Raw genomic sequence first — 27,309 nt, 5'->3', positions numbered from 1 at the left:
GTTGTTTGGGTTTTTTGCCCCCAAGTGCTTTTCGAGCTGTATTCCCTCAAGCGTTTTGCGAGCTCTTTGCTGCTTCGACCTTTCTCTAAGCTAGCCGAGCTGGTTTAGTGCTAGCGGTCAATTCTCAAGGTCAGTGCCTCCTATGATTGTCCCTGGTCCTTTGTTTGGTTCTCTATCTCGGTATACCTTTTGCTTAGGATTCGCCTCGCCTTAATTTGGTCTGCCTATTGGATTTACTAGTACCGAGCTCATTTTCTTGAGATCGGCATGGTGCTTTGGCGCTTTGGCTCCGTGAGCCTTGCATTGGCCTTTAGTAGATTGCATTGCTACATGACACAGGCGTTGGGGCGCCTTAGTTTAATTTTGTTATATGTTGGCTATTTTGCGAGATTGAGGTCTTATTAGCATGTAATCCAAGCTCTTTCGAGAGGTCGGATTCAGATTTTTTATTTTTGTTCCAGCACCCTTTTGAGGTCAGCATGACGCTTTGGCGTTTTTGGCTGGTGTGTGAGATCAAAGTTTCTTTACCTTATGATCCGAGCTCCTTTGGGAGGTCGAAGTTTAACTTTTCATTTATGGTCTAGTGCCCCAATCTTTTATGTTAGGTCGGAGCTGTATTCTTATGAGTTGTTTTTGCGTGTTGTCATCGTATGCCGCTGTTTGCTGTGAGCATACAGTATTTTTTAATAAAAGGTGAAAGAATAGTTCCCTTCATCCTCTCAGCTCGGTTTTATGGTGCTGGCGGTTATTTTCCGAGACCAGTCACCTACCTTACTGAGGGCTTGCTCAAGATTCAGGCTCTTAGGCCTTACTGTCGCTTCCAGGCTCTTTAGCCTTGTATGGGATTCAGGCTCATTGGCCTTACCGTCGCTTCGTCATCTCGGTTGGTTTTGTGGTGCCGGAGGTCATTTTCCGAGGCCGGTCACCTACCTCACTGAGGTCTTGCGTAAGATTCAGGCTCTTAGGTCTTACTGTAGCTTCCAGGCTCTCTAACCTTGCATGGGATTCAGGCTCATTGGCCTTACTGTCGCTTTGTCATCTCAGCCAGTTTTGTGGTGCCGGTGGTCATTTTTCGAGGCTCGTCACCTACCTCATTGAGGTTTTGCGCAAGATTCAAGCTCTTAGGCCTTACTGTCGCTTACAGGCTCTCTAGCCTTGCATGGGATTTAGGCTCATTGGCCTTACTGTCACTTTGTCATCTCAGCCGATTTTGTGGTGCAGGGGGTCATTTTTCGAGACTGGTCACCTACTTCATTGAGGTCTTGCGCAAGATTCAAGCTCTTAGGCCTTACTGTCGCTTCCAGGCTCTTTAGTCTTGTATGGGATTCAGGCTCATTAGCCTTACTGTCGCTTCGTCATCTCAGCTGGTTTTGTGGTGCTGGGGGTCATTTTCCGAGACCGGTCACCTACCTCACTGAGGTCTTCACTTAGGATTCAGAATTTTTTCTACAAAATAAGAGCTTGCACAGAGTGTATATAACGAGGATGCTCGTTGTTAATTCAATAATATTCATCAATAAATAATATGTCGCACATGTCACTTAGTTTCATATTTCAGATGAATGTAAATATTAGCTCTAACTAACAATATTAACTCATGCAATTTAGAGATTCAATAAATAATATTTTGCATGTGTAAATTTCTCCAAGATTTTTCAATCTATAAAATACATGATCTTTTTCTTAGGAATGTCTGTGCTAACATTAATAATAAAATTGTCATGACAATACTTAAATTTTAATGTTATGTAAGCAATTATCAAGATATTTAAACTCAGAGAGGTATACTTTGATTAAATTTAGCATTATTATTTACATACAAAGTATATCTTTTAATAATCTATGAAATCTTTTGTATTCAATAATAATTAATAAAAAATAATTGCCAGTAACTAAAGGCAGTCTTGAAATTCTAAAGTAAAATAATAAGCATACATAGCAAGAGGCAATTTTGAACAGTTGGAGTCTTTTCACCTAAGCTCTTCCGCCGATCTATTTTTCATCATTTGTTGTGCAGTCCGACCTCGCCTATTTGTTGTCCAATCAGAGAGCTGTCCAATCTACCCAACCTACTTCATTTTTTCTCGTAGATCCTTCTTTTTTATTTTATTTTATTTTTTATTTATTAATTTTCTTTCTAATTTACTAACTTAGGACTCTATATCCGACCTGCCCATCTAATCTTTATAACATATATACGGCTGACCTCACAATTTCAACAAATATATACATCACTTATTTTATTTATTTATATTTTTTCTATAAAAAATATTAAAATTTTATACTCATAGTAAGTATTTCGATATGAAATTTCACTTCACCAGATTTCAAAGAAAAAGCTAGTAGTAATAAAATTCGATAAATATTAAAATAAACTATCTAAAAGACTATCAAAATATTCCTGAACATAATGAATCTTTCTTTTCAGCTGGGTTATTGTAAACCTCCCGTTTCCTTTTTGTATAAACTTTCATACTTTCATGTGGATCTCAACGGGTGAATTTAGGAACTTTAGAGATAGTAAAAATCTATTTCGTCCCCACAGACGGCGCCAATTGATAAATCTAATTTCCTTCTTACTCCATGATAGATCTGGTTTTCTTCTTGCTCCATTATATGGACCCATCATATGGGTCTCTCAATGTTCGATTTGATGAAAGGACCTGCAAAATAAAGAAAGATAGTCAGGAATCTACCGGGAATGCCCCCCGGTGGAGACTCTCTGACGTTCAAGTCAGATTCATGAACTAATGTAGTATAGATAGGCCAGAGTTGTAGAGAAAAATAAAGTAAAAATATGGAGCCGAGGAAGAAGCTGAAACCCGAAGGAAAGAGAAGACCCCCTCCCTTTTTACCTGCTCCTCACGTTTTTTTGCCTCCCTACTATTGTACTACCTGTCTATGTCGCTCAAACCCGTACGTACGGACGTGTCAGACCCCCTCTCCATGCCAGGCGGCCATTTAATTCCCCCGGCGCGTGTGCGGGCAGGGTTGCGAAGTGACTGGGCCGGCTCCTCTCCCTCACATCACATCACATCACCAGGCTGGGCTTCTTCCTACTGGGTCTGGGCTCGCGGGTAACCCATCCGGTCCGGCGTATCTGGGTCGAGGCCTGAAATGCTGAGTTGGTCAGCCTAAGGAGAGCTTAATAGGTTTTGGATCATTGTTCTCCTTTTGAGTCCGGCTTCGCCTAGAGTAGAGGAAGCTCGGCGGTCATCACAGTGGAAAGTCATATAATCAAAATATTAAGTTTTATTAAAAATAATAATATAATTATCGATCTTTAAATTAAATATTAATAGATAATTTAAATTCTCATTTAAAAAATATAAAAAATTAATGAGTTATGATATTAAAAATTAAATTAAATAAAATTATAATAATTAATTTATGGCATTATAAAAAATTAGGTATTTGCAACGAATTTAGCTTTTATCAGAAAAGAAATTTAGTGATGAAAACTCACACCTATGTTTCCGACAGATTTTGATGGATTAACGATAAAATAATTGACTAATTAACTACAGAAAAAAAAAATCTTTTGCGGTGTTTATGTACTATTATTTTTTTAGATAATATTTGCTATGAATTTTTTTTAATATTTAATTTCATATATATTATTAAATATTTGTGTATATATATATGAATATAAATAATAAAATTTTATGAATGAAGTTTAATTTTTATTAAATATGTTTTTTAATTATAAATTACTCATTAATATAGAGAATATCAAAATAAAAATAAAAAAAAATTTATTAATTATATTAATTTGTGATAAATATCATTGAAAATATAATAAATTTTTCAAAGGGTTTCTGACAGTTTCCGATGAACTCGAACGGCTGACATTTGCTACAGAATAAACCACCCACCGCCTCTCAAATTCAAGTTGTAGATAAATACGATATTTCACATAATTCTATATGTATTTATAAAATAAAATATGAAATTCTGTTTACTCATTTAGACGACATAAAGTATTTACTTAGAATGACACAAAGTTTAACTTTTTTTTATTATTAAGATATTTTATTATTTTTAAAATAAAAATTATTAATAAAATTGATAAATCTATCAAATCATACCTTTAATAATAATAATAATAATATTCCATTTATCTCATAATTTTTATCAATTTTATTTTTTCACATATTGAAAAAAATAATTTTTTTATTAATTTTTTAAATATATCTATCTAAAAATATTAAATTTTATTAAATATTAAAAAAAATTATTGCTCATTTTAAAAAAATAACAATTAATGAGAGATTGTTTTAGAAATAAAATAGAATTAAATAGGATTATAATAGTTAATTTATGTATTATAGTGATAAAAAAATAATAATAATTTTAAAATAATTAAAAAAAATTGTCAACAAATTATATAATAAATAAAAAGTATAATATTAATAATAATATAATAGAATCTGATGAGATATTGAATAGAGATGAGTGATATTAGTAGGATTCGAATAAAAGTCCTTCCTCTTTGCATTTGTAATTGTGACTTGATAAATGTTGTTGAGAATAGGTCCGATGGATTTGTAATGGATATATCCCGTCATTCATCTTATCCGATGAATTTTTTATGAAATTATAATTTAAAATATTTTATTTTTTTCAATAAATTTAGTGAAGAATAATATTTTTTACTAAATTTTTTAACCGATTGATCTATAAGAAATCTATTCGCTAATATTTTCAATGATGAAAATCCATAGTAGATATTAATGACAAAAGACAAATCAGAAATTTATTGTTTTACTTAATTAAAAAAAAATTAACGCACAATAATTTTATTTAGAATATATATGAATAACACTCGGGTAATAATTTTAAGAATGTAACACTCGATAAATTAGATGGCATATAATACTTTTAATTACAAGCTCTATCTCGATCCTTCCCCATGCAAACTCATTTCCCTTCACCTTCAAACGCTCCCTATCCAAACATGGGAACTCTCGAACTCACCACGAATCAAATAGACAACAATCTCACATGGATAATATCAGCCATCCCTCTTATGTTCGGCCTATGCGCATCTGGGATCCATGCCCACACAGGGATGGATGCTTACATACTTCACAACTCGCTCATCTTTTATTGCCAAGTTTTTGTCTTGCAGCTTTCGAGTCTGAGATCCCTCCTGAAGCAGATATTGGGGTCATCTGCCTACTGAATCAGCGATCTCGATATCTCCAATGGTAGAGCATTAGACTCAAATTCGTTTCTTTCTTCAAATGGTAGAGCATTAGAAACAAACACCTTTCTTTTTTCTTGGGAATTTTATTGAACTCTGAGGTAAAAGAGCAAAACCCTATGTATAATAAAACAACTAAAATCATATCTTAGTGTGGAATCAAAATTTTTGCAAAAATTTAATTTTATTAATTTTTTTTCATCAATTCCCTTGAAATGAATAATTTAATTTTTTTAACTTAAAAAAATTATTTAAAATAAATTGCTGCAAAAAATTTATATTAATTTTTTTTGTCAAATAAATTGTTTCGAACAAAAGGAAAGGGTTGATAGCCTTTCATAATTGAAATACTTTAACGTCATTTACCTATGCTCCATGGCCTTATTGAAAGATAATCCACGTCTATATAAATTAGGAAGAAAAACACGTATACAAACTAAATAATTTAGACATTAACATGATAAAATCATAAGGTTACCAGAGTGCAACAAATGAATTAGAATATTGAAAGATACTGGAAATGGTTTAGGTGTTGAGAAGATTATTCGATACTGCGATTCCTACTTGAACATCAGAATGTAGGCAGTAACTTGCTTGCAGCTATATAGAGATTAAGGGGCTACCAAGTTTCACTCGTTTTGATCTTGGTGCTGCTAAATTTTGATGGGTGATGTTTTGTTCTCTTATGAGAAGTGTTGCTGCTATAGTTTGACGTTGAGTTGCATCGTTAATGTGTTTCCTTGGAAATCTAAGTTTAGATGAAATAAGAGGGGGTAAAGCTCGATGGGTGTTCATGGTATGGTGAAGTTCTATATATAACTCTAGTGGTTATGATTCATGTGTGTCCTAATTCTTACAATATACATATACATATAACTTCGATGTGGCATCCTCTGTGTATGTGTTGTACTCAGCATGCCACATCTAAGTTGGTAGTCATGCCAAGTTGTAAATTCTATGCTTATCACAGAGAAAAAGAATGTAAAATGATTGATCTAATGAGATTTTTAAGGAATATGATATCAAGTTGTTGCAGTTAAGTATCAACAAGTCTAGTATAATTATACCCTGCACTTCCAAATCTGAAGAACCTGTTAGTATGACCTCTCTTCTATGGTGTTGATCTTGCTGGGAAACCTCAAGCTAGAACGAAGTTAGCATTTCCGTGTTGACACTGAACCATACACCCAAAGTATATGCACACGATTTGAGTTGAAAATATACACAAATGACATCTATGTCCAACAATCAGCTGTAAATTTTAAGGGGTTAGAATCATAGTATGCGAATTACTGATCGGCCAAAATGAATGCTTGAAGCAAACTCTGTGCCGCTCTGGTTTGATCAGGTGTCCCTGATATAACCACCATTCTCTCACTTTTGCTGGGAGAAGGATTACGCACTTCAACTTTTGCACCTGAAATCTGATGAAATGAAACCACTTGTTAATTAATAACTAAAAAAAATGCATCTGCTTAGGTATGCGGCTGTGTATGCATGTGAGTTTAACTCGATATCATCCAGTGATTCATCTGATTTGAGCAAGATCAACACAAAAAATTGGAAGTCTACCAGAACCTCTTACTGATTGCAAAAACGTTAATTAATAACTAAAGATACATCTGCATTGGTATGCAGCTGCGCATGTATATGTGTTTATCTAGATATCATCCACTGAATCATCTGATTTGAGGAAGATCAACACAAAAAACTGCAAGTCTACTAGAATCTGTTATCGATTGAAAAAAGGTTAATTAATAACTAGAAAAATACATCGGCATTTGTATGCGGCTGTCTGTGTGTGTGTTTATCTAGATATGGTCCACTGATTCATCTGATTTGAGGAAGATCGACAAAAAATTGCAAGTCTACTAGAACCTCTTATTGATTGGAAAAACTGATAGAATCATATGCATATCAAAATGGTAGTTCGGGAAAAAGAAAGTACCAGTGCATCCAATACACAAATACCCTTCTACTACAACGCCCTGAATCTACATATTTTGCTAATTGATCATTCTTTCACAGTACAGCCCTTATTAATTTCAGACTATCTTGATGTAATACTTATAATTATGCTTATTTGCAGAACCAGACCTTATTGATCATTCTTTCATAATTATGCTTAATTGCAGAACCAGTGCAGATATTATGCTATTTGTAATTAGTTGTTAGTTCCCATTACAAAGTTTACACAAAACAAAGTTTTAAACTTCCAAACTTTTATTCCAATCTATGATTTTTTTTACTATTGCATTGCCAAAATAAATTACCCGGCAGATAACCTTTTAATTTTCAATACGATAAAATCAAGCAGCTTCAAATCCTTTTTTGTTCTCACTTTGGTTGGAAAACAGACAATTACCTGTCTTAATCTAGCCAGATTGTTGCCATCATCACCATAAATAGAACCAAGAATATCCTCAGAAACTATTAGCTCCAAAATTGTATTTGCCACAATAGCAGACCTTTTTCTGGTGCACAAGCTACTGAAAGAGTGAAGAGTGGTTACATGCATGTGGAATCCATTTATAGGAAATTTTACATCTACAGAAAGATATTAGAGGATAAAAACAAGCAAGATCATGGGTATTGTAGATGGGTAAGCAACATCTTATTATTTTTCGTTTTCAAGATGTAGCAGGTAATGACAAGTTGATGGATGCAAGATAATAGCAAGCGTTCACAACCATTAGCAAAAGCCATTTAGTGCCAATACCGGACCAAGTAAACTTATATTCTATGAAACAACAGTTTTCATGTAGATACAATGCTATTGACAAAGCAAAGATTTTGGGTAAGTGAAGTCCCTGCTTGAAAGAGCAATGATTGTTTTAAGCCTTTGTCAAGGCTCATCCTACTTGCTATGATCACCTAAACCATTCAGACAAGACCCATTTATCAGTGGCCATACAGCTAATTCACGTGGAGTAAGAAAACTGAACTTGGTCACACAATATCCCACAAGGGTAATATGTGGAGCAATCTTTCTTGATGCTTATCCACAATATAACAGTAAAAGAAAATGCATTAAGGTGTTTGTTTCTGGAATTCAGTCACATATCCATTGAATGGTTATCAAACCACATAATAAACATGGCATTTCTCTTCGAACAACGTTATATGTAAAAGGAATTTATTTGTAACTTTCACCAACTTTTCAATGATAAATCTTTTTTTCATTATATCAACAGCTAAACCTCATATCTTTCCATCTAATGAATTCACATTAGATGGTAGTTAGCTCATCTATGTTGTGCAGAATAAGTATGTAAATGCAACAAATGCAATAAAAAGAAAATTTGTTATTTAAAAACTAGTGTAGATAAAATGAATTTTAGAAAAGATACTAGTCATGAAACTATTATAAAACATGGCAACAATGTACTTACCAAAACAAGAATAAAACTATACAGCAAAATGTAGGAAGTAATAAAATATTATAAACAGCCCAAAAACTTTATTTTCAAGCTCATCAGTGGAGATCTTACCATAACTAATGATAATAGTTATTCATCAACAATAAGCAAGCTATACTTCTACAAGAGTTATGAAAATATATACTTACCTGTGGTATGTTTATGCCAAATGTTTACTTAATTATGAATTTGTTACCATGATTCTAAACAAAATCACATATCACTAACACAGTAGATAATTATGTTGATCTCTTTTATAACCACCACATAAATATGTTATTAAATTTGAAATGCCATTATAAGAAAATGGAGAAGTATTCAATAAATATATTGAAAGTGGCCAACTTATTTCTATATTTAATTTCTTCACTTGATTATTGTATCCTTTTTCAGCATATAACAAGTGTGGGAGCTTTGTGAACTGGGTCACCTTTTCTAGTCTAATATTATATGTTCGTATCTTTTCAGAACATGTCCAAGCCACTTTAAATAAGGAATCTTTGATAACACAACAATTGTCAGTAAATGTTTAACAATGTATTCAAAAGTGAAATATGAACATGAATAGTTTCACCATGCGGCAAAGGATAAGAGAGGAAATACAGACAGAAATGAGGGAGAAAAGGAAAAATGAAGGTTCAATAATTTGTGTTGCACAGCACTGACCTGTCAAGTTCTATACTCCCTCCAAAATTCGATGAGCCTCTTCCTGCAGCCTGCAATCGTGTACCCACATATAAACACTGGTGTCCTTGGAAAGAGATCCATCTCCTTAAAGAATGAGAAAGAACAGTATAAGTTGAATATACAGGAATAAGAAACCAGTCACCTGTGGCATTCGCAATACAGATGAATGATTGCCATTGTTGGAGAGTCCAGGTTGATTGTTTCCCTTTGTTAAAATAGTTTCTTGATTGAGATGAGAAGCAACATCTGACAATGAATGTGATTTGGGGCAACGAGTCTCTCTCACTCCACCAAGACTCCTTGCACCTACCTCTTCAAGCACCTCTTCGGGTAGAAGCAAGTGGAGCGACCTTTCAAGTTCTGAACCCCCACCAGATGACATTGAGCTGTTCCCATTATTTTTAATAGTTCTTGCATGCCTTTTCCCAAATTTCTGCAATCATACAAAAAAGCAGGCCCTCAGTCTGGACCCAACAGAAAAACAGCAAAATGAGGAAAATCTGCCACCTTTGGTGACTGTTGTCCTGATGAGGAGGCATTGCGTAAGCTATTGGAGAGTCCAAGCTGATCCATTTCTCCTCTCAAACTACGTTCTCGATCAGAATCAAAAGATAGGCCTGTTGATTGCTGTGATCTAGGAGAGCCCATTACCCTTCCATGGGGACTCCTTGCTCTCACATCATTGAGCACCTCAGTAGGAAAAAGATTATCCCTCAGTTTCCTAGTAACTAGAGACAGAGCATTCTGTACATTTTCATACTCACCAGTGATCTGCGAAAAGGGGAAGAGTTTCAGTATAATTTGACGGGCACATTGTTCCAATATATATTGCTAATTGAATTTTAAGCAAAATAAAACACAAATCTTCTTTATATACCTAGAGGCTCTACCAATTAGTCAGTCACCAATCTTTACATATGGAACATTCTAAGTTCTATGTGATACCATGTTATATAGCCAGATTCTCCATCACAAAATAATAGAAATTAGAGAAGAAATAGAGAAATAAAGAGGAGGAATAGAAGAAGAGAAATTCAGAAAAAGAACATAGAGAAAGAGAAAATAGATCTGTATTGATTAGAATTTCCGAATAACAATCCTGGAGCTATCCAACTCTTTTATAGACCATTTTCTTCTAAAGACAGCTAGAATTAACTGTTCCTGTCAATTCCTTCTTCCCTAACAGATCTGTAACAAGCCCCAGACATCTCACAGAGTATAACTCCCTTCTTAACTACTTCTAGACTCTCATATGTAACAAAACATTCAAGAAACTATATCAGAAGCTTCTGATTAATATTAAGAAGAAACCCTACATATTAAAGAATCATAAAGCGTAAAGAATATCATAAAATAACAATTAAAGAATACAATAAAATTAGGATTAGAAGTTTCTGAATAAAATTAACAAGAAACCCTACAAATTAAAGAATCATAAAGTTTAAAGAATATCATAAAATAATAATTAAAGAATACAATAAAATTAGGATTTGTCTTATTCAGCCTTCCTCTATTCCTATTAGGTTTAAACTTTTCCTATCTATATTTCATATCATATGCACAATGAAAGCCAGTTTCACTAAGTAGAATTTGAGGAACTTTCTTGAAGTTACCACAAGGACAAGGACAAATGAGAATCACAGGAGATCCATGTCACACCAAATATTCACATCCACAGTCTTGACAATTAATGCAGATCAATATGGTAAATGCTGAATGGTAAAGATTATGTAGATGCAATATCATAAACCCAATAAAAGGTAATTATGAACATTTGTTGTGTCTGATATTGCTTCTACGCATCTGACCACACTAAAAGGGTAAGGGCATTTCAATATTGCCACAAAAATAGTGAAATAAGATAATTCCAAAGAGATGTTAAAGAAATGTTAAAAGAGGAAAAGAATTAAATGCTTATTAAAGCATATCTAATGATAGATAATAATAGAAGCATCAGAACTTCTAACATGTCAACTGTAATGATAAATTGAAATAAACTACATGATGAACAAGATATTGTGATGCACAATGTTGATTATATTTGGATAGTGACAGAGAACTTCTGTAAGACTGGAAATCATAATATTTCCAGCACCAAAAGATCAAATTGAGAGGCAATGGCCACTGAAATTCCCCCTCGAATAAATTCTTCTTTTTGGTTTTCAAAGGAATGTTCTTATGTTGCCTTGATTGTAGTTGTATTTGTATAAAAGTCTAGGGGAAATTCTTAAAATAAATTTTACACAATCCACCTCAGACAAAAAAAAAAAAAAGGAATTAAAAAAAAAAAAGAAGCAAATAAGACAGGCATAATAACAACACCTCTATTACTACATCATTTTCTGAAGCACAATCCAGGCTCTGTTCCCCTTCTACAATCTGGATATCAGCTAATTCTGTCATTTCAGAATCTATAGCACCACCATCCCCATTCAGGCAACAAACAACATCTGATGCCACTAGGAGCCTTGCAGTTACAGTAGTACCCTTAATCAAGCCTGATAGACGCCCCTTTTCAATGGCATGCTCAATAGATCTAGCAAAGACAAGAATAACAGCCTTTTGTGCAGGAGAGTGGCATGATTCAAGGTTCTGCAAAAGGTGACAACCCAAGATCAACAGAAAACATAATATGCATTGAGAAGTTGATACCAAATTGCAAGGATGCTACTAAGCCATTGTGAGATTCTACGTTGTGTCGATGTGTATATGTGAGAATGGGTAAGAGTGCTTCTACCACCACGAGCATAAGAATAGGTAGTACAATGGTATTAACTGACCTCAAAGGCAGAAATGGTGACTACACGTTCACCAGACATGGTAGTAGGAGCTGCAAACACGATAGAAGCACCTGTTTCATTCTGTAGAGTTCTTACTATGGTCCCTCTCTTGCCAATTATGCTCCCAGCGGCACCATTGGAGCAAAGCAGCCTAAATGAAACTTCTTGTCTTGTAGATTTTACATCCTGTTTGGGGTCTTCATCAGCATCTGAGGATGATGAATGGGGATTTGTACAATTTTCAGTTGAAAGTGGTAATAATGGACTAAGATGTGGGAAGAACTCAGCATGTGGATCAGAAGAGGCAATGCTAGAAGCTCTCTCAGCAGGTCTGGACAAAGACATTGGTTCTTTATTATTCGGTGGACAATCATGAAGGCATTCAGTTACAGCAACCATTGCTTTCTTTACAGCCAAAATAGCACCTGTAATCTGCCATAACATAAAATCTTTTTTCACATGGAAAGAAGGAAGCAATGTTTTTGTTCCATAGACCACATTTAATGAACATAAATTGAACATTTGTCCCAAGTCCAGCACCACAATATCAAATATCCTTGCAGCTTGGCCTTCACCTAATTCTCATGAAAGGATTAAGCACATTATTGACATATGAATAGGTAATTTATTATGTCTGGTCAAATTACTGCAACATCAGGATTAGAAGAAGCATCAACCAAGCAGCTCTAATTCAAATGCACCAAAAAAATAAATGGGAGAACTCGAGTCAAGTGAGTGATTAAGAGTGTGTTTGGTTCAATTCCTAAAATTTTGTGGAATTCAATTGCATTCTATGTTTTGTGTTTGGTTTAAATAGAAATTAGAATTCAATTCTAGAAATTGAATTCCATGGAATTGGTTATAACTAAAACCAATTTCTTCAAGTTTTGATGGAATTTGAAAAGAATTTCACAAAATTTACATAACAAATTTTTCTGGACTAAAATGCCCAATCAAAAGTTTTTCTCTTTACTATCATTTATTATACTAATTAATTAAATAAATAACAAAAAATAATAAATGACTAAAAATAAAATATTAAAAATTATTTCAATAAATAATTATATTTTTTTAATTTTTATATTATTTTATAAATATTAAATAAAACTAATAGATTGTACTAAATAACCAGCCACATACCATAAACCTTCAAATTCTCTTGGATTGACTAAATGGAATATTAAAGTCAACTCTCATGTTAATTTATTTTGATTTTATCAATATATTATTAGCAGGTTTAAATTTTTATTAATTATTATTATTATTTGTTAATTATTGTAAATTTATTGTGAATAAAATTTTTTCTACAATAGAAAATTATATATATACATACATCCAATTTACTCTTAAGGGAGTTTAGAAATTGAGAGCAAATGAATTTCAATTTTGGAATTAAACCAAACCGAGAGTATTCCACATAATTCTTCATAGAATTGAACCAAACAAACACTATGTAAATGTACATTCAATTTCAATTCAATACCCCACAAAACAGAAGCTTTGACTCCTCACTATCCAGATAGCTAATTGCAACATAGAAATAAGAATTTGTAGACAAAATAAATAAGTAAATAAGAAAGGAAGAAAGAAAGAAATGCAGTCCTAGAAAGCTCAAGTAATCTGTTTTTATCATATTCAACCCTTGGTTTGGATCTTAATTGTACAAAGGAAATATGGAGAAATTAAAGAGAGGAAATGGAGAGGAGAAATTAAATTTCTTTTCTACGGTTTTGATGCCTACTATAATAGAGGAAATATAAAATTTCTCTCCCAATAGAATTACTTAATTATCAAAGGTTGTGATTTTGTTTTTATGTAATATTAAAGGTACGTAAACAATTTTACCCTTTGCTTGGATATTTAGTGGTGAAGGGGAAATGAAGAGTAATTAAAAAGGAGAAATGAAGAGAAAAGGATAGAATAGAAATTTAATTTACTTTATTTTGTTTGGATAAACTCTTAAAATAGGGAAAAATGCAATTTCTCTCTAAAATAAAAAATATGTTAAATGATCTTTGTACCCTTATAAGTTTAAAAAGAGAAGCTTTGAAGGATGGGGTATTTAAGTTCTTTAAGATAATTAATACTCATTTCTTTCATTTCTCTCCATTTCCCACCAATTTGGAAAGAAATGTTTTAGGTTAAATATGAGGAGTTGAGAAATATAATTTCTTCTCCCTTCAATCCATTTATCTTCTTTTCTCTCCTCTATTTTAATGTCCAAATAAGATAATTTTGAGAAATTAAATTATTTTTCTTTTCTCTTCACTCCATTTCTCTCAATCCAAACAAAATCCAAACAAAATCCAAACAAAGCATAATGTAAATAGTATTAATACTCTCCGTTTCCGTATTTTGGGTTAATGAAAGGAATTTGGCAAATCAGATTTCTCCTCCTTTCCCCTCCTTCCTCATCTTTTCTCCTCTCTTTACTGTCCAAAACAAGAGAAATCATAGAAATTCAATGTTTTTTTTCTTCTCTCTCTACATTTCCTTCGAACCAAGCAAAGGGTAAAGACACAACGCAAACTTAACAGCAAAGTAATCTCGAAGTTAATATAACTTTTGGAATTCACGAGAACTATCTTTTGGACTAAGAAAATCTTCATAGTTGCAGCTGAAAATTATAAATTCAATAACATTTCCTTTCGCTTTCCCTCATTTTCACTGTCAACGAAACAAACAGAAGTCTCAACCCAAACAATAATAATAATAAAACGAGAAATAACTACACGAAAATAAGAACACAATAAAAAAACACGATCAATAGAAAGAACCTGAATCAATTCATCGTCCTTCGCAGCACAGGGTGGGGCAGGCAGGATCCTAATCTGGGCCCCGCTCTCTCTCCTCATTCTCACGACATTCTTCCCTCCTCTCCCTACTACGGCACCAATCTGCGTCGTATCGGCCAAAAGTCCACAATAGCCCTCACTCACACCCTTCTCACTATCATCGACCCGTCGGCTATGTGCATCCACCTCCCACATCCTCTCACAAACCCTTATCACCCCCTCCTGCGCTACTGACACGAGCTCCTTTTCATCTTCATCATCACCCTCCATTGATTTTAACGCGATTCTCCTCCCAAGGGATGCCGACCCTATTACCACAATAACCCTGTGGTTCGAGCCTTTCACTAGCTCTTCGCAGCGGATGGTGCAATCTGTGGCGCGCCGAATTTGAGATATGATGGAGCCGGAACGGCCGATTAGGCCGCCAGCAATAGAAGCATGGCAGATGACTCGATACGCGACCTGGCCTGGTTGCAGGACGATCGGCTGCGGGTGATGGGCGCGACGCCTGGGGCGGTGACCGGGCAATTGATGGTCGCGGTGTTGCATTGAGGAGACGACGTCGTATCGGAAGACTTCGTAGTCGCCGCTGCTGCCTGTAAAAGGAGGAAATATACTTGCGTTTGGCTTTTTCTTTGCTGCCTGCAGTCCAGCGAAGCTGCAAGTCCGTACAGTTGTTGGGATGAGCTCCGAAAGAGTGTGTCTCGGAGTGTGAGTTGCACTCAAAAGGGCGAAATTGATAGGAAATATATGATCCTAAGGAATTGACCGTCAAACTATTATTTTTTTAATAAATAATTTTAATTCATATTTATTTAATTTCTAATTTTTAATTTATATATACAAATAAATAATATTTAAATTTTTGTTAGTCAGTCTGTATTTTATTTCATTCATGTTACACGCTCAGTATATCACTTTCAATGAAAATTTCATGAAATTATAGGAAATTATTGTAACAAAAATAATAAATTAAAAATATAGGATAAAAAAATAGCATGATTTTGAAATTGCTTAAATCACATTATCATTCTTATTATTTTGAAATATCAGAAAAAAAAATCACAAATTTGTTGTTACTAATTTCAAATTTTTCCTATTTTTAACACTAATTTTAATGTTTTAAAATTTAGTAAAAATAATTAAATATGAATTTATTTCTCAAACGTAAGCATCTAAAAATGAATAATAGTGTAAATAATTTAAATTATGTGGAATATTTATTATTATTATTATTATTATTATTAATTACTTTATCCCGTTCAATTTTATTTTTCTTTTTTCAGTTACTATTTTATTCAAATTATATGTTGTATTAATCATATTAAAGGTTTATTATGATGATTGAAGTGATTAAATTGCTGTTTAAATTATCATATGAGATATTAAATAATTGATAAATATTAATATTGAGAGCAAATAATTATTAATTGGCATGATAATTTTTATTATTCTTTTAATTTTATAAAATACATTATAATGTGTTTGAGTTATTAGAAAATTTATTAATTAGTTTATATATAAAATATAAAATATTATTAATAAAAAAATGATAACAAAGAGAAAGATAAAAATGGAGAAGTAATAATAAAAATAATTATAAATTATTTTCAATTTTAAATATTAATATATATATTTTTAATATTTTTTTAACTGCATTAACTAATGACAATGAATTAAAGAAAATACTTTATATTGCTTTAAAAAAAAAAAGAAAATACTTTATATAAATGACTTGAATGAATTAAAAGTTAAGATTTAATTGGTTATTGGATAAAATGATAATAATATAATTAATTTATAAAAAAATAAAAATAAAATGATAGGAAAAGGAAAGAGACAAAGAAATTTGGTTGGTGGTGCTGATGGTAAAAGCATATTTTTTCTTATTGTAAGTGGAAAATTTGTTTAAAAGCTTTATTAAAAGAGGGGAAAATAAAATAATAATAATAATAATTAAAAAAGAAAAAAGAAAAAGAGGCAACGCGTGAATCCTTTAATTGTAAAGAATGCTGTCTGCGTTACTTTCCGACGTGCAAAAAAACAAAACAAAAAAAGACGAGAATGTCATGATTAATCCTTTTGTTGTCCGAGGAGCGGGTAGCTTTGCATCCGCCAAAAATGTCAACAAAATTGAAAATAAATACATAAATAATCTCAATTTAAAAAATTTAAATTAATTAAATTTCATCAGAAATTAAATAAATTATAATATAATATAATATAATATTATTTTTAATAATTAAAATATTATTTTTTAATAATAAAATGTTTTTATATAATTTAAAACATTAAAAAGTTATTATTTTAATTATTATAAAAATTTAAAAATATATATAAACATAATAAATAATTTTTAAAATTATAAAAATAAATTTTATCATATGAAAATTATATTTATTATTAAAAATTATATTTTATTTTTTAAAAAATTACATTATATTATATTATAATTTATTTGACTATTGAATAATCGTACATAAATTTAATTAGTTTAAAATTTTAAATTGATCTTATTTAATTCTTAAATCAAAATATAAAAATTTAATTCGATTTATATCACTATAAAATTTGAAAGAATTTATTAAATTGTCATTCTATTAACTAAGCATGTATTAAAACAAAATTAAAATGTGTTTAATAGATGGGATATAATTAGTCATTTTTTAAAATTTCAAAATCTTTTTCAATGTACTTTTTAAAATTAAAAAACTAATTATTAATTAATTTTTTAATATTATAAAATTAAATAGTAAATATTTAATAAATAAATCTAACGATTAAATTAATTGGGGACTGTTTGTTTCACTTTTAAATATGATGGATAGCGAATATTAATAGTAAATAATTAATTATAATTGATAGTTGATAATTTACTCTGATTGATATGTTTTAAGTATTTAATAAATTATATTTAATTATAAAAGTAAGTATATAAAATAATTAATAAAAATATTATTAAATAATATAAATTAAATTTAAAAAATTATTTATTTATTATAAAATATATATGTATAATAATTAAAAATAAATTTTTAAAATATAATTATTTTTATGTATATATATATAATTTTTATAATATAATAATAAATATTAGGAGTAATGGTAAAAAAATTATGAACTAATTAATATATTTTAAATTAATCATTTAAATTTATTTATATTTTACAGTAAAATTTAACTATTAAATTTAATGAAAATATTATATTACTATTCTAATAAACACTAAAATAAAAATTTTATTAATTTCAATAATTATATTTTAAATTTTATAACTACTTAATTATTAGTGAATAGTATAGAATTTTTTACTATTATCTCTAAATGTTATAATTTTTAAAAAATATTATAACTACTTTAGTTATTATTTATTATATTTTTAAATTATATATTATGTCTAATTATTTTAAATAATTTATTGATATAAAAAAATTATAATTAATAAATTTTTGAAAATAATATATAAATAAAAATAAAATCAAAATATCTTTAAACTTATGAAAAATGTTTTAATTATAGAACTTATTTGAAATACGATTGATAAATATTATATCAGTTACCTCTTAATTATTAGTGAATTTTTTTAAAATTTATCATTTAGATGTTTATTTTATTATATTTTTTTTTGAAATGGAGATGTTTATTAATTATCAGCTATATTTAATAATTAAATTAAATAGCCCCTTCACTCATTAATAAAAAATATACAAATTATATTAGATTTGATTTTTCACTTCTCCAATCACCTATTAAAAAACTTATATTACATTTAAATAATTCTATAGTTAAAGAAGAAAAATAAATAAGGGAATATTTTTTTATGAGTAAATAAAGAAAATTAATTTTTATTTAAAAAATAAAAAATTAAATAATTAAATTATCATATAACTTTTTTTTATAAATTACTATTAATTTTTTACCTAAAAATAATAAATATATATATATATATAATTTCACACGTTTCACAGCAAAATTTTTTTTTTTAAATGTAAATATGAGATCTCTCAGATTTACTCAGATGCATTTATCACTATTATATTTGTGAGTATAAAATTTCTTACTTTTTACTATGTGATGACCGTCGGGTTTCCTTTGCCCTGAGCAAGGCCGAGCCCAAGAGGAGAACAACAACCCAAAGCCCATCAAGCCCTCCTTAAGCAAGATCGATCCAGCCTCTCAAGCCCCGATCCGGAGACGCGGGGTAGACTGGGTCCGCTATGAGGCTGGATCCACCATGAGCCCGGGTTCAATGAGAAGGGATGTCCGGCCCACATATCCAGCAGACTTGCTTACACGCGTACTGAGGGGAATTAAATGGCCGCTATGCATGGAGCAGGTGCCTGACATATCCGTACGTACGGAGCTGGGTAATAGAGACAGCTAGCATTGTGGCAGAGGGACAGGTATACATCACGGGTAGAGAGAAAGAGCTCTCTCTTCTCTTCTCTCTTTTTCCTTCTTCTTCCTAAACTCCATTTTTACTTTTCTCTCGGCAACTCTTGCCTAAATATACTCCGCCAATCCATAAAATCTGACTTGAATGTCGGAGGGTCTCCACCGGGGGCATCCCCGGTAGACCCCTGATCATTTTTCCCTATTTTGCAGGCCTCTTCGTCAAATAGAACATTGAGAGACCCATTTGATGGACCCATATGATGGACCAAGAAGAAAACCAGACCCATCAGGGAGCCCAGAGGAAAAAAGATTTATCAAATGGCGCCGTCTGTGGGAACGAAGGAGATCTTTTCGTCACCGGAGTTTCTAAATTCACCCATTGAGATCCACATGAAGGTATGAAAGTTTATGCGAAAAGAAAGTTGGAGATTTACAATAACCCAGCTGAATAACCTAGCTGAAAAGAAATATCCAGCTGGTTCAAGAATATTTTGATAGTCTTTTAGATAGTTTATTTTGATATTTATTGAATTTTATTACTACTAATTTTTTCTTTGAGATCTGACGAAGTGAAACTTCAGATCAAAATACTTATATATGAGTATAGAATTTTAATCTTTTCTATAAAAAGAAAAAAGAATCAATGATGTATATATTTATGGAAACTGTGAGATCAACAGTACATATATTGTAGAGATTATATGGGCAGATCTGCTGAGAAGTCCCAGGTAACAAGTTAGAGAGGAGGAGTATGAAAGGCTTTGAGCAAGAAACTCAAACTCTGCCGAGCACAAATTTTGATTGAAGACTTCGGCAGAATTCGTAGATCGGAGCACCGAGAGGTCGGTGGGTTGGAATAGCAAGGTTAGAAAGAGCCCGAGTTGCTAATAAAAAAGATTGCTAGCATGGTCAAACTCCAACAAGTGAGGTCGGCACGACGCCACCTGTCAGTGCAGATGGGTAGATGTGATGGAGCCAACACCACACGTCTGCAAATGGAGAAACCACAACTTTCAAGAATTAAAACAGATATTACCAGACGGTCAGCTTTTGAGTGGGAAAGCTCCAGCAGACCACGCCCAACAGGTCGGAGGAAAAGCTCAGACAAGTCGGTAAAGCAAAATTGGAAAGAACAACTTCAGCAAACTAACAAGAGATTCCCAGTAAACATCGCGAACCCGACCGGACATTGAACCACATGAATAAATCAGCTCATGCTTAATAGTTGACAGACTCAAGCTCGGGATTGAAATCGTGAAGTCGGATAGATGTACGCCTGAGGTCAAAGTCATGTTCGAGGTCGATCCCGCATTCCTGGTCGGATAGCCAGACCGCCCTCAAGATTTGAATTAGCAAGTTAGGTTGTCGGAGTAGCAAGGCAGAGAGGAGCTCGGCAAATCCGACGGCCACAGCATAAGATTACTCGTTGAGGTCGGATCCGTGCTCGAGCTTAGATCTGTGATCGAGGCCGGAGCCGCGCTTGAGGTCGGGCTCACCTTTCAGGTCGGATGAAATGATGTTGCCAAGCAGCTAGGGTGTGACTCGTAACTATCCGACTTGGTTGGACAACAGCGTCCCTTAACTATCAGTGTGACAGGGAGATGACGAGAAATAATCAAATACCCAAGTCGATCGAGGGGAGATCGGGATGTACCTGCTGGCCGACTTGAAGACTAGCCAAATTGGAGTGCGGCCGCTGCCTGGGCCCGCTGAAGTTGAACGAGTCGCCGAAGTTCAGCGGGTCATGCACGAGATTGTTAAGGCGGAGAGGGCTCTCCTGTGAATGAAGACCCAATGGCCACGCAGATCTGCATCTGCCCAGGAAGAAGTAAAGAGGTAATAAAAGCTTTATTTGCAAAATAAACTATTAGTTAGATTTATCAACATCCTTTGAAGTACAAGTGTTGTCACCTCCTGAAAATAAAAAAATAATAATATATATATAATTTTATTATATAAGATATTCATCAACTGTTATAGCGAAAGGAGAATATTAAAAACAACAATTAATTATTCTGTTTATATTAATAGGAAGACCATCATAATTTGCCATTTAGAATAATTATGATTTATTTACGTCCAATGCCATTGACCCATTAGTATCATCATTCAAAGGGCAATCTAGGTATTTTGTCATGATCACAGTATGGCCATCAAGTTATAAATAAGCAAAATAGAATTTAAATTTCAAAGAGTGCCTTATAGTTAATGGCAAATATCTTTGATTAATTATTGATTGAATACAAAAGATTTCATAAATTTAATCAAAATATACTCACCTGAGCTTAGATATCTTGACAATTGCTTATTGTCCTGAAATTTTATTATTAATGTTAACACAAACATTCCTGAGAAAAAGATCACGTACTTTATAAATTGAAAAATCTTGGAGAAGTTTACACATGCAAAATATTGTTTATTGCATCTCTAAAATTGCATGAGTTGATGTCGTTAGAGCTAATACTTGCACACATCTGAAAAATAAAACTAAGTGTCATGTGCGACACATTATTTATTAATGAATATTATTGAATTAACAATGAGCCTTCTCGTTATATATGCTCTGTGCAAGCTCTTATTTTGCATAAAAATTCAGAAAAAAGAGTAGAAGACCTCCTTGAGACATAGAGACCTCCTGGAGGTAGAAGACCGAGATTCCCAAGATCTCCCGGCATCAGAAGACCTCCTTGAGACATAGAGACCTCCTGGAGGTAGAAGACCGGGATCCCCAAGATCTCCCGGCGGAAGACCTCACTGAGACATAGAGACCTTAGGGAGGCAGAAGACCTCACTGAGACATAGAGACCTCAGGGGGGCAGAAGACCTCACTGAGACATAGAGACCTCAGGGGGGCAGAAGACCTCACTGAGACATAGAGACCTCAGGGGGGCAGAAGACCTCACTGAGACATAGAGACCTCAGGGGGCCAGAAGACCTCACTGAGACATAGAGACCTCAGGGGGGCAGAAGACCTCACTGAGACATAGAGACCTCAGGGGGGCAAAAGACCTCACTGAGATATAGAGACCTCAGGGAGGCAGAAGACCTCATTGAGACATAGAGACCTCAGGGAGGCAGAAGACCTCACTAAGACATAGAGACCTCAGGGGGGCAGAAGACCTCACTGAGACATAGAGACCTCAGGGGGGCAGAAGACCTCACTGAGACATAGAGACCTCAGGGGGGCAGAAGACCTCACTGAGACATAGAGACCTCAGGGAGGCAGAAGACCTCACTGAGACATAGAGACCTCAGGGGGGCAGAAGACCTCACTGAGACATAGAGACCTCAGGGGGGCAGAAGACCTCACTGAGACATAGAGACCTCAGGGAGGCAGAATGTCATACCCAGCTAGAATCCGGCATCGGAATTCCTGTCGTCCGGTGGAATCCGGGGTGTCGGAATTCTATAGGAGGGTAGGAGTTATGTTTTCCTACGTGTTATGATGTGTGTTAATGTGTTAAGGTTAATGGAAGTGAGTTTTGAGTTGAAATGACCTAAGGCAGTTGAGCCAAGTTCGGCCGCCGAAGGTAAGTTCGGCCGCCGAAAGTGCTCAAGGTTCGGTTTTCGAAGTTTAAGTTCGGCCCCCGAATGTTGCATGGGTTTGCATGCGATTGGGCAGCCGAAGCTGAGTTGGCTGGTCAGCTGAGTCATGGATTTTGACAGATGTTGGCCTCAGATTCTTGCCATGGAATAGGCCACGTCTCTCATGACTCATCTGCACATGTTTTGGTTGATTATACAGAAGGTTGAGGTGTTTGCCAAGGTGTTGCAAGTTGAGAGAACTCAAGCTACGTTTTTGAGGTTTTGAGAGTTTGAAGAGAAGTTGATCCGTTTCCCTTGTTCAGTACGTGTATCTTCCTGTTTACAGAGGTAAGGGAAGATCTAGACCCTGTTTCTATGTTTTCTGAAGGTTTTATGGGGTTAAAGGAAAGAGATGCATGCTTAGGTTATTAATGGTAGGTTTGATGATTTATGCATGTATACATGTTTATGTGTTATGTTTGTTTTGTTGTTTGGGGTTATTAGATAGTTTTGGACCCCTGTGAACATATACTTGAGTATATGTGTTGTGAATAGTTGAAGTATGCATGTTTAGAGATGTTGAAGGGAAGGAGATGGTTTGTCGTTGAAGCTGAGTTCTGGATGAACTCAGGTTCGGCAGCCGAAAGTTCATTCGGCCGCCGAACCTCCTGCATGGTGGCTTGGTTGCCACAGCTTGCCCCCGAGTGTTTTTGCATGTTCGGCTCTGTTTGGGGGATTCGGCCGCCGAAGATGCCGCCGAAGGTGCTTGAGTTTCGTCTCTGGAGAGGACATTCGGCCGCCGAACCTGCCGCCGAAAGTGTTCTGTCCAGCTTTTCTTTTGTATGTTTTGCATGAGCTTTAGAGTAAGATTAAAGGGATTCTTGGGTAGTTCAATAGAGTTATGTTAAGGTGGTTTGGTCCCTCATTTACGTCTTTATGTGTTTATACAGACCAGAGGAACCAGAGAGAGCAGCAGTGAGTACTGCTCCAGAGTTTACTGAACCTGCAGAGTCAGTCCAGAGCCAGAGGTGAGTGGAACTAAACTTGGTGCTTTTCATGCTTTTAATGAAACAATGGAATGGTTTAGCATATCTCATGCATCATGATTATGCAAATAGGTTGACTGCATTAGGATTCACGAATCTGTTGCATTGCATTGTTACTTGTTGGTGTGAGTAAATGCTGAATGATCCAAGAGTCTCTGAGTTAAGACCAGGAGCCTTTGACTACGCCCTGGCAGGTATAGTAAAGACCAGGAGCCTTTGATTACGCCCTGGCAATGGTAAGTACAGAGGTGTTATACACATATACATATATGACAGGAAGACCAGGTGCTCGATTCTACGCCCTGGCACGGAAGTTACTGAGGCTATGTGGTGACAGGTTTACTCTTGATGTGGCTTGTCTGTGTTATGACGCATTCCATGAGATCATATGTTATGACTGATTTGATTATTCTACTCACTGGGCTATAGAGCTCATCCCACTCCCTTAATCCCAGTCTTGCAGGATTCAGCGTACAGTGTACAGAGGGAAAGTCCAGAAGAGTTCAGAAAGAGAAACTGAGACTTGTAATAGTTTAGAGTGGACATGTATGTATAATGAGATGTATATTCAATTAGAATTGTGCTTGACTTAGTACTGTTTTGTGTTGTAATTCTTCGGTTTGGGAACATGATCTGTATAGGTATATGTTTTATAACGTATGTGAAAAACCAGGCTTAACAGGTACGAGATAACCCATCTAGAGCAAGCTCTAGTCAGGGGTACAGGGTACAGAGTACTGAGTACAGTGATAGTGCATGCACAGGTTGAGCCTTGGTACAGAAACGAGTTTTATTTTCACAGAAAATGTATGATCATGTATGAGTTTTACAGGTACACAGAGAGTATAGCAGGCTTGCTACGGGTTCTGGCGGCCTTAAGCCGACCTGAATCCTAGCGCCGGTGACGGTCCATTTTGGGGTCGTTACAGATTGGTATCAGAGCCCTAGGTTCATATGATCGGACCTATAGAGAGAGTGTCGGGCTCATAGAGATTAGAGTTGGTCAAGCACAATAGGAATTATGTCCACTAGGATAGGATTGTGAGTCCTGTCTTTTGGATGCTATGAGATGCATATGCATGTGTTTTGATGATTAAGATATATGTGTTTATGTGCTGATATGCTATAGTATGTATTGTTTTCAGAGTTAAGATGCGAGGAACTCGTCGATCAGCTCGATTGACTGGAGTCCCATCAGATAGTGAGGGAGTAGCTGCTCGTCCTCCTGCATTGCCAAGGGCAAGGTCACAAAGATCTAGCAGGGAAGGCATGTCAATAGACCCGAGAAGGTCTATAGACGAGAGCAGAAGAGGGATAGTTAGAGGAGGTGGATCAGAAGAAGTGAGGGAGGCCATGGAGACTGATCCGTCTATGGATGAAGGTCTGGGAGAATCCGAGGGAGGTGTTCAGGCCTCAGGATTTGATTATCCAGCTGTTTTTCAGGATCCAGAGTATCCGATGGAGGGTATGTCGGAGTACTCTCGCTTTGACCCATATCCTACATACATGCCATACATGCCATATCCTCACTATTACTGTAACGCCCCGGAAATCCGGACCGCTACCGGCGCTAGGATTCAGGTCGGCTTAAGGCCGCCGGAACCCGTAGCAAGCCTACATACATCCTGTTCACCTGTTTAATCCCATACATGATCAACAAACATACATAAGAATTAAAAACTTTTCTTTTTCTTCATTCACCAAACTCAACCTGTGCATGCACTATATTCATCATATACATAAACATTAATCCCTCTGTGGGATTTCATCAAAGCCTCAAGGGCTATACATCATATGGTGAGTTGGTTTACATCAATATCAAAACACAAGATCATGTACATACCAAGGGATTAACATATACCATGGTCAAGCACAACTCTATCCTCAATAACATAATTACATTACATTCTTATCATTTGTCATGTCCACATACTCTAGCTATTACATACATATGACTTTTCTCTTCTTTTCTTCTCTATCACTCCCGTACCTGCAAACCTGGGGTTAGGGGAGAGGGGTGAGCTAAAAGCCCAGTGAGCAGAAACTAAAAACATTATATTAAAGTTCATGCTTTCATGAAATGCATCATATCACAGACAATCCACATCAAGGGTGAACCTGTCACCAATTAGTCCCAACATAGTCTCATGCCAGGCCGTAGCATGGGGTCCTGGTCTTCCTGTCATAACATACATAAAGTCTCGTGCCAGGCCGTAGCATGGGGTCCTGGTCTTCCTGTCATATCATATATAAAGCCTCGTGCCAGGCCGTAGCATGGGGTCCTGGTCTTCCTGTCATATCATATATAAAGCCTCGTGCCAGGCCGTAGCATGGGGTCCTGGTCTTCCTGTCATAACATACATAAAGTCTCGTGGACTAATTGGATCATACAGCTTTCACCCACAACCACAAAATAAAATGCAATGCGACATATTCGTGAACTAATGCAATCAGCCTATTACATGTCATCATGATGCATGAAACATGCTCAAAACATTTAATTGCTTGATTTAAAACATTAAGCTTGTTTCCACTCACCTCTGGTTAGCTCTGACCAGACACTGAAGCAGCTCTCTCACTGCTGGGGTCCTCGGTTCCTCGGGTCCGAACCTACACAGGTGGACTCCAATGAGGGACCAAACATATATAAACACAATTCTAATACATCCCCCAAAAACCCCCTAAAACATCATGAAAACATCACAGAAAATATGCATGAAACGGCTGAACAGGGCACCTTCGGCGGCACCTTCGGCGGCCGAAAGTCCTGGACAGAGACGAAACTCAGCTAGGTTCGGCGGCACCTTCGGCGGCCGAAAGTGCCAGACAGAGACGAAAGTCTCTTTTCGGGGGCACCTTCGGCAGCCGAAAGCTGCCTTCACAAGAGGGGTTCGGCGGCCGAAACTCCCTTCGGCTGCCGAACCTGGTTTCTGCCAAACGGCAGAAACTTGGTTCAAATGAACCTCCTGCCTCCCAAAACCATAGATCATGCATATTTCTCAACCAAAACACACATACAAGTTCCTAGGGGTCTCAAACATGCATATACCCCATCTACAACACTTCATTCACACACAATCCAGCTACATTGCTCAAACATCATCAAAACCCCATAAACTCAACATATGTCCTAACATGCATTTCTACCCATAGATCTTACTTAAAACTTGTTTAAAACATAAAAAGGGTTCAAGATCGACCCTTACCTCTTGAAGAAACGAGAGGAAAGCGATCCTAACTTGGAGATGGAGGGATTAAGCTCTTTGAACCTCCAAGCACTCAAAACTTGCTCAAAGCTCACAAATCTTCAAAACAAAGTTATAAACTTGTTAAAACCATGAAAGATCTAGAGGAAACACTCAAGATCGAGGGAGGAATGGTGGAGACTCACCTTGGCCGACAATGGGAGAGAAAAAGCTCGCCCGTGCGGACCAAGGGGACCCTTTTATAGTGGCT

The 27,309-nt window shown here is 34.8% G+C and overlaps 1 protein-coding gene across 3 annotated transcripts; it reads right to left on the bottom strand.

The window, feature by feature from the left end:
- Positions 1-6,183: 6,183 nt before the first annotated feature.
- Positions 6,184-15,629, bottom strand: LOC110629871 (KH domain-containing protein HEN4). 3 transcript variants are annotated; one of them, XM_021777050.2, is made up of 8 exons: positions 14,870-15,629; positions 12,093-12,524; positions 11,635-11,904; positions 9,820-10,083; positions 9,455-9,745; positions 9,292-9,341; positions 7,572-7,695; positions 6,184-6,630 (listed from the first exon to the last, which is right to left on the bottom strand). In XM_021777050.2, the coding sequence occupies exons 1-8, from the start codon at positions 15,434-15,436 to the stop codon at positions 6,496-6,498; spliced, it is 2,133 nt and encodes a 710-aa protein (XP_021632742.1). In that variant the 5' UTR covers positions 15,437-15,629; the 3' UTR covers positions 6,184-6,495. The 3 variants fall into 3 exon arrangements, with proteins under 3 accessions (XP_021632742.1, XP_021632741.1, XP_043805499.1); XM_021777049.2 differs by having other exon boundaries at positions 7,572-7,692; positions 14,870-15,618; XM_043949564.1 differs by lacking the exon at positions 7,572-7,695 and having other exon boundaries at positions 14,870-15,618.
- Between the last annotated feature and the right edge of the window lie 11,680 nt (positions 15,630-27,309).

The sequence above is a fragment of the Manihot esculenta genome, chromosome 13 (assembly GCF_001659605.2).
Source record: "Manihot esculenta cultivar AM560-2 chromosome 13, M.esculenta_v8, whole genome shotgun sequence".
NCBI classification, from domain to species: domain Eukaryota; kingdom Viridiplantae; phylum Streptophyta; class Magnoliopsida; order Malpighiales; family Euphorbiaceae; genus Manihot; species Manihot esculenta.
The sequence above is the reverse complement of the archived record's forward strand: the minus strand, read 5'-3'. Positions and strand labels throughout refer to the sequence as shown.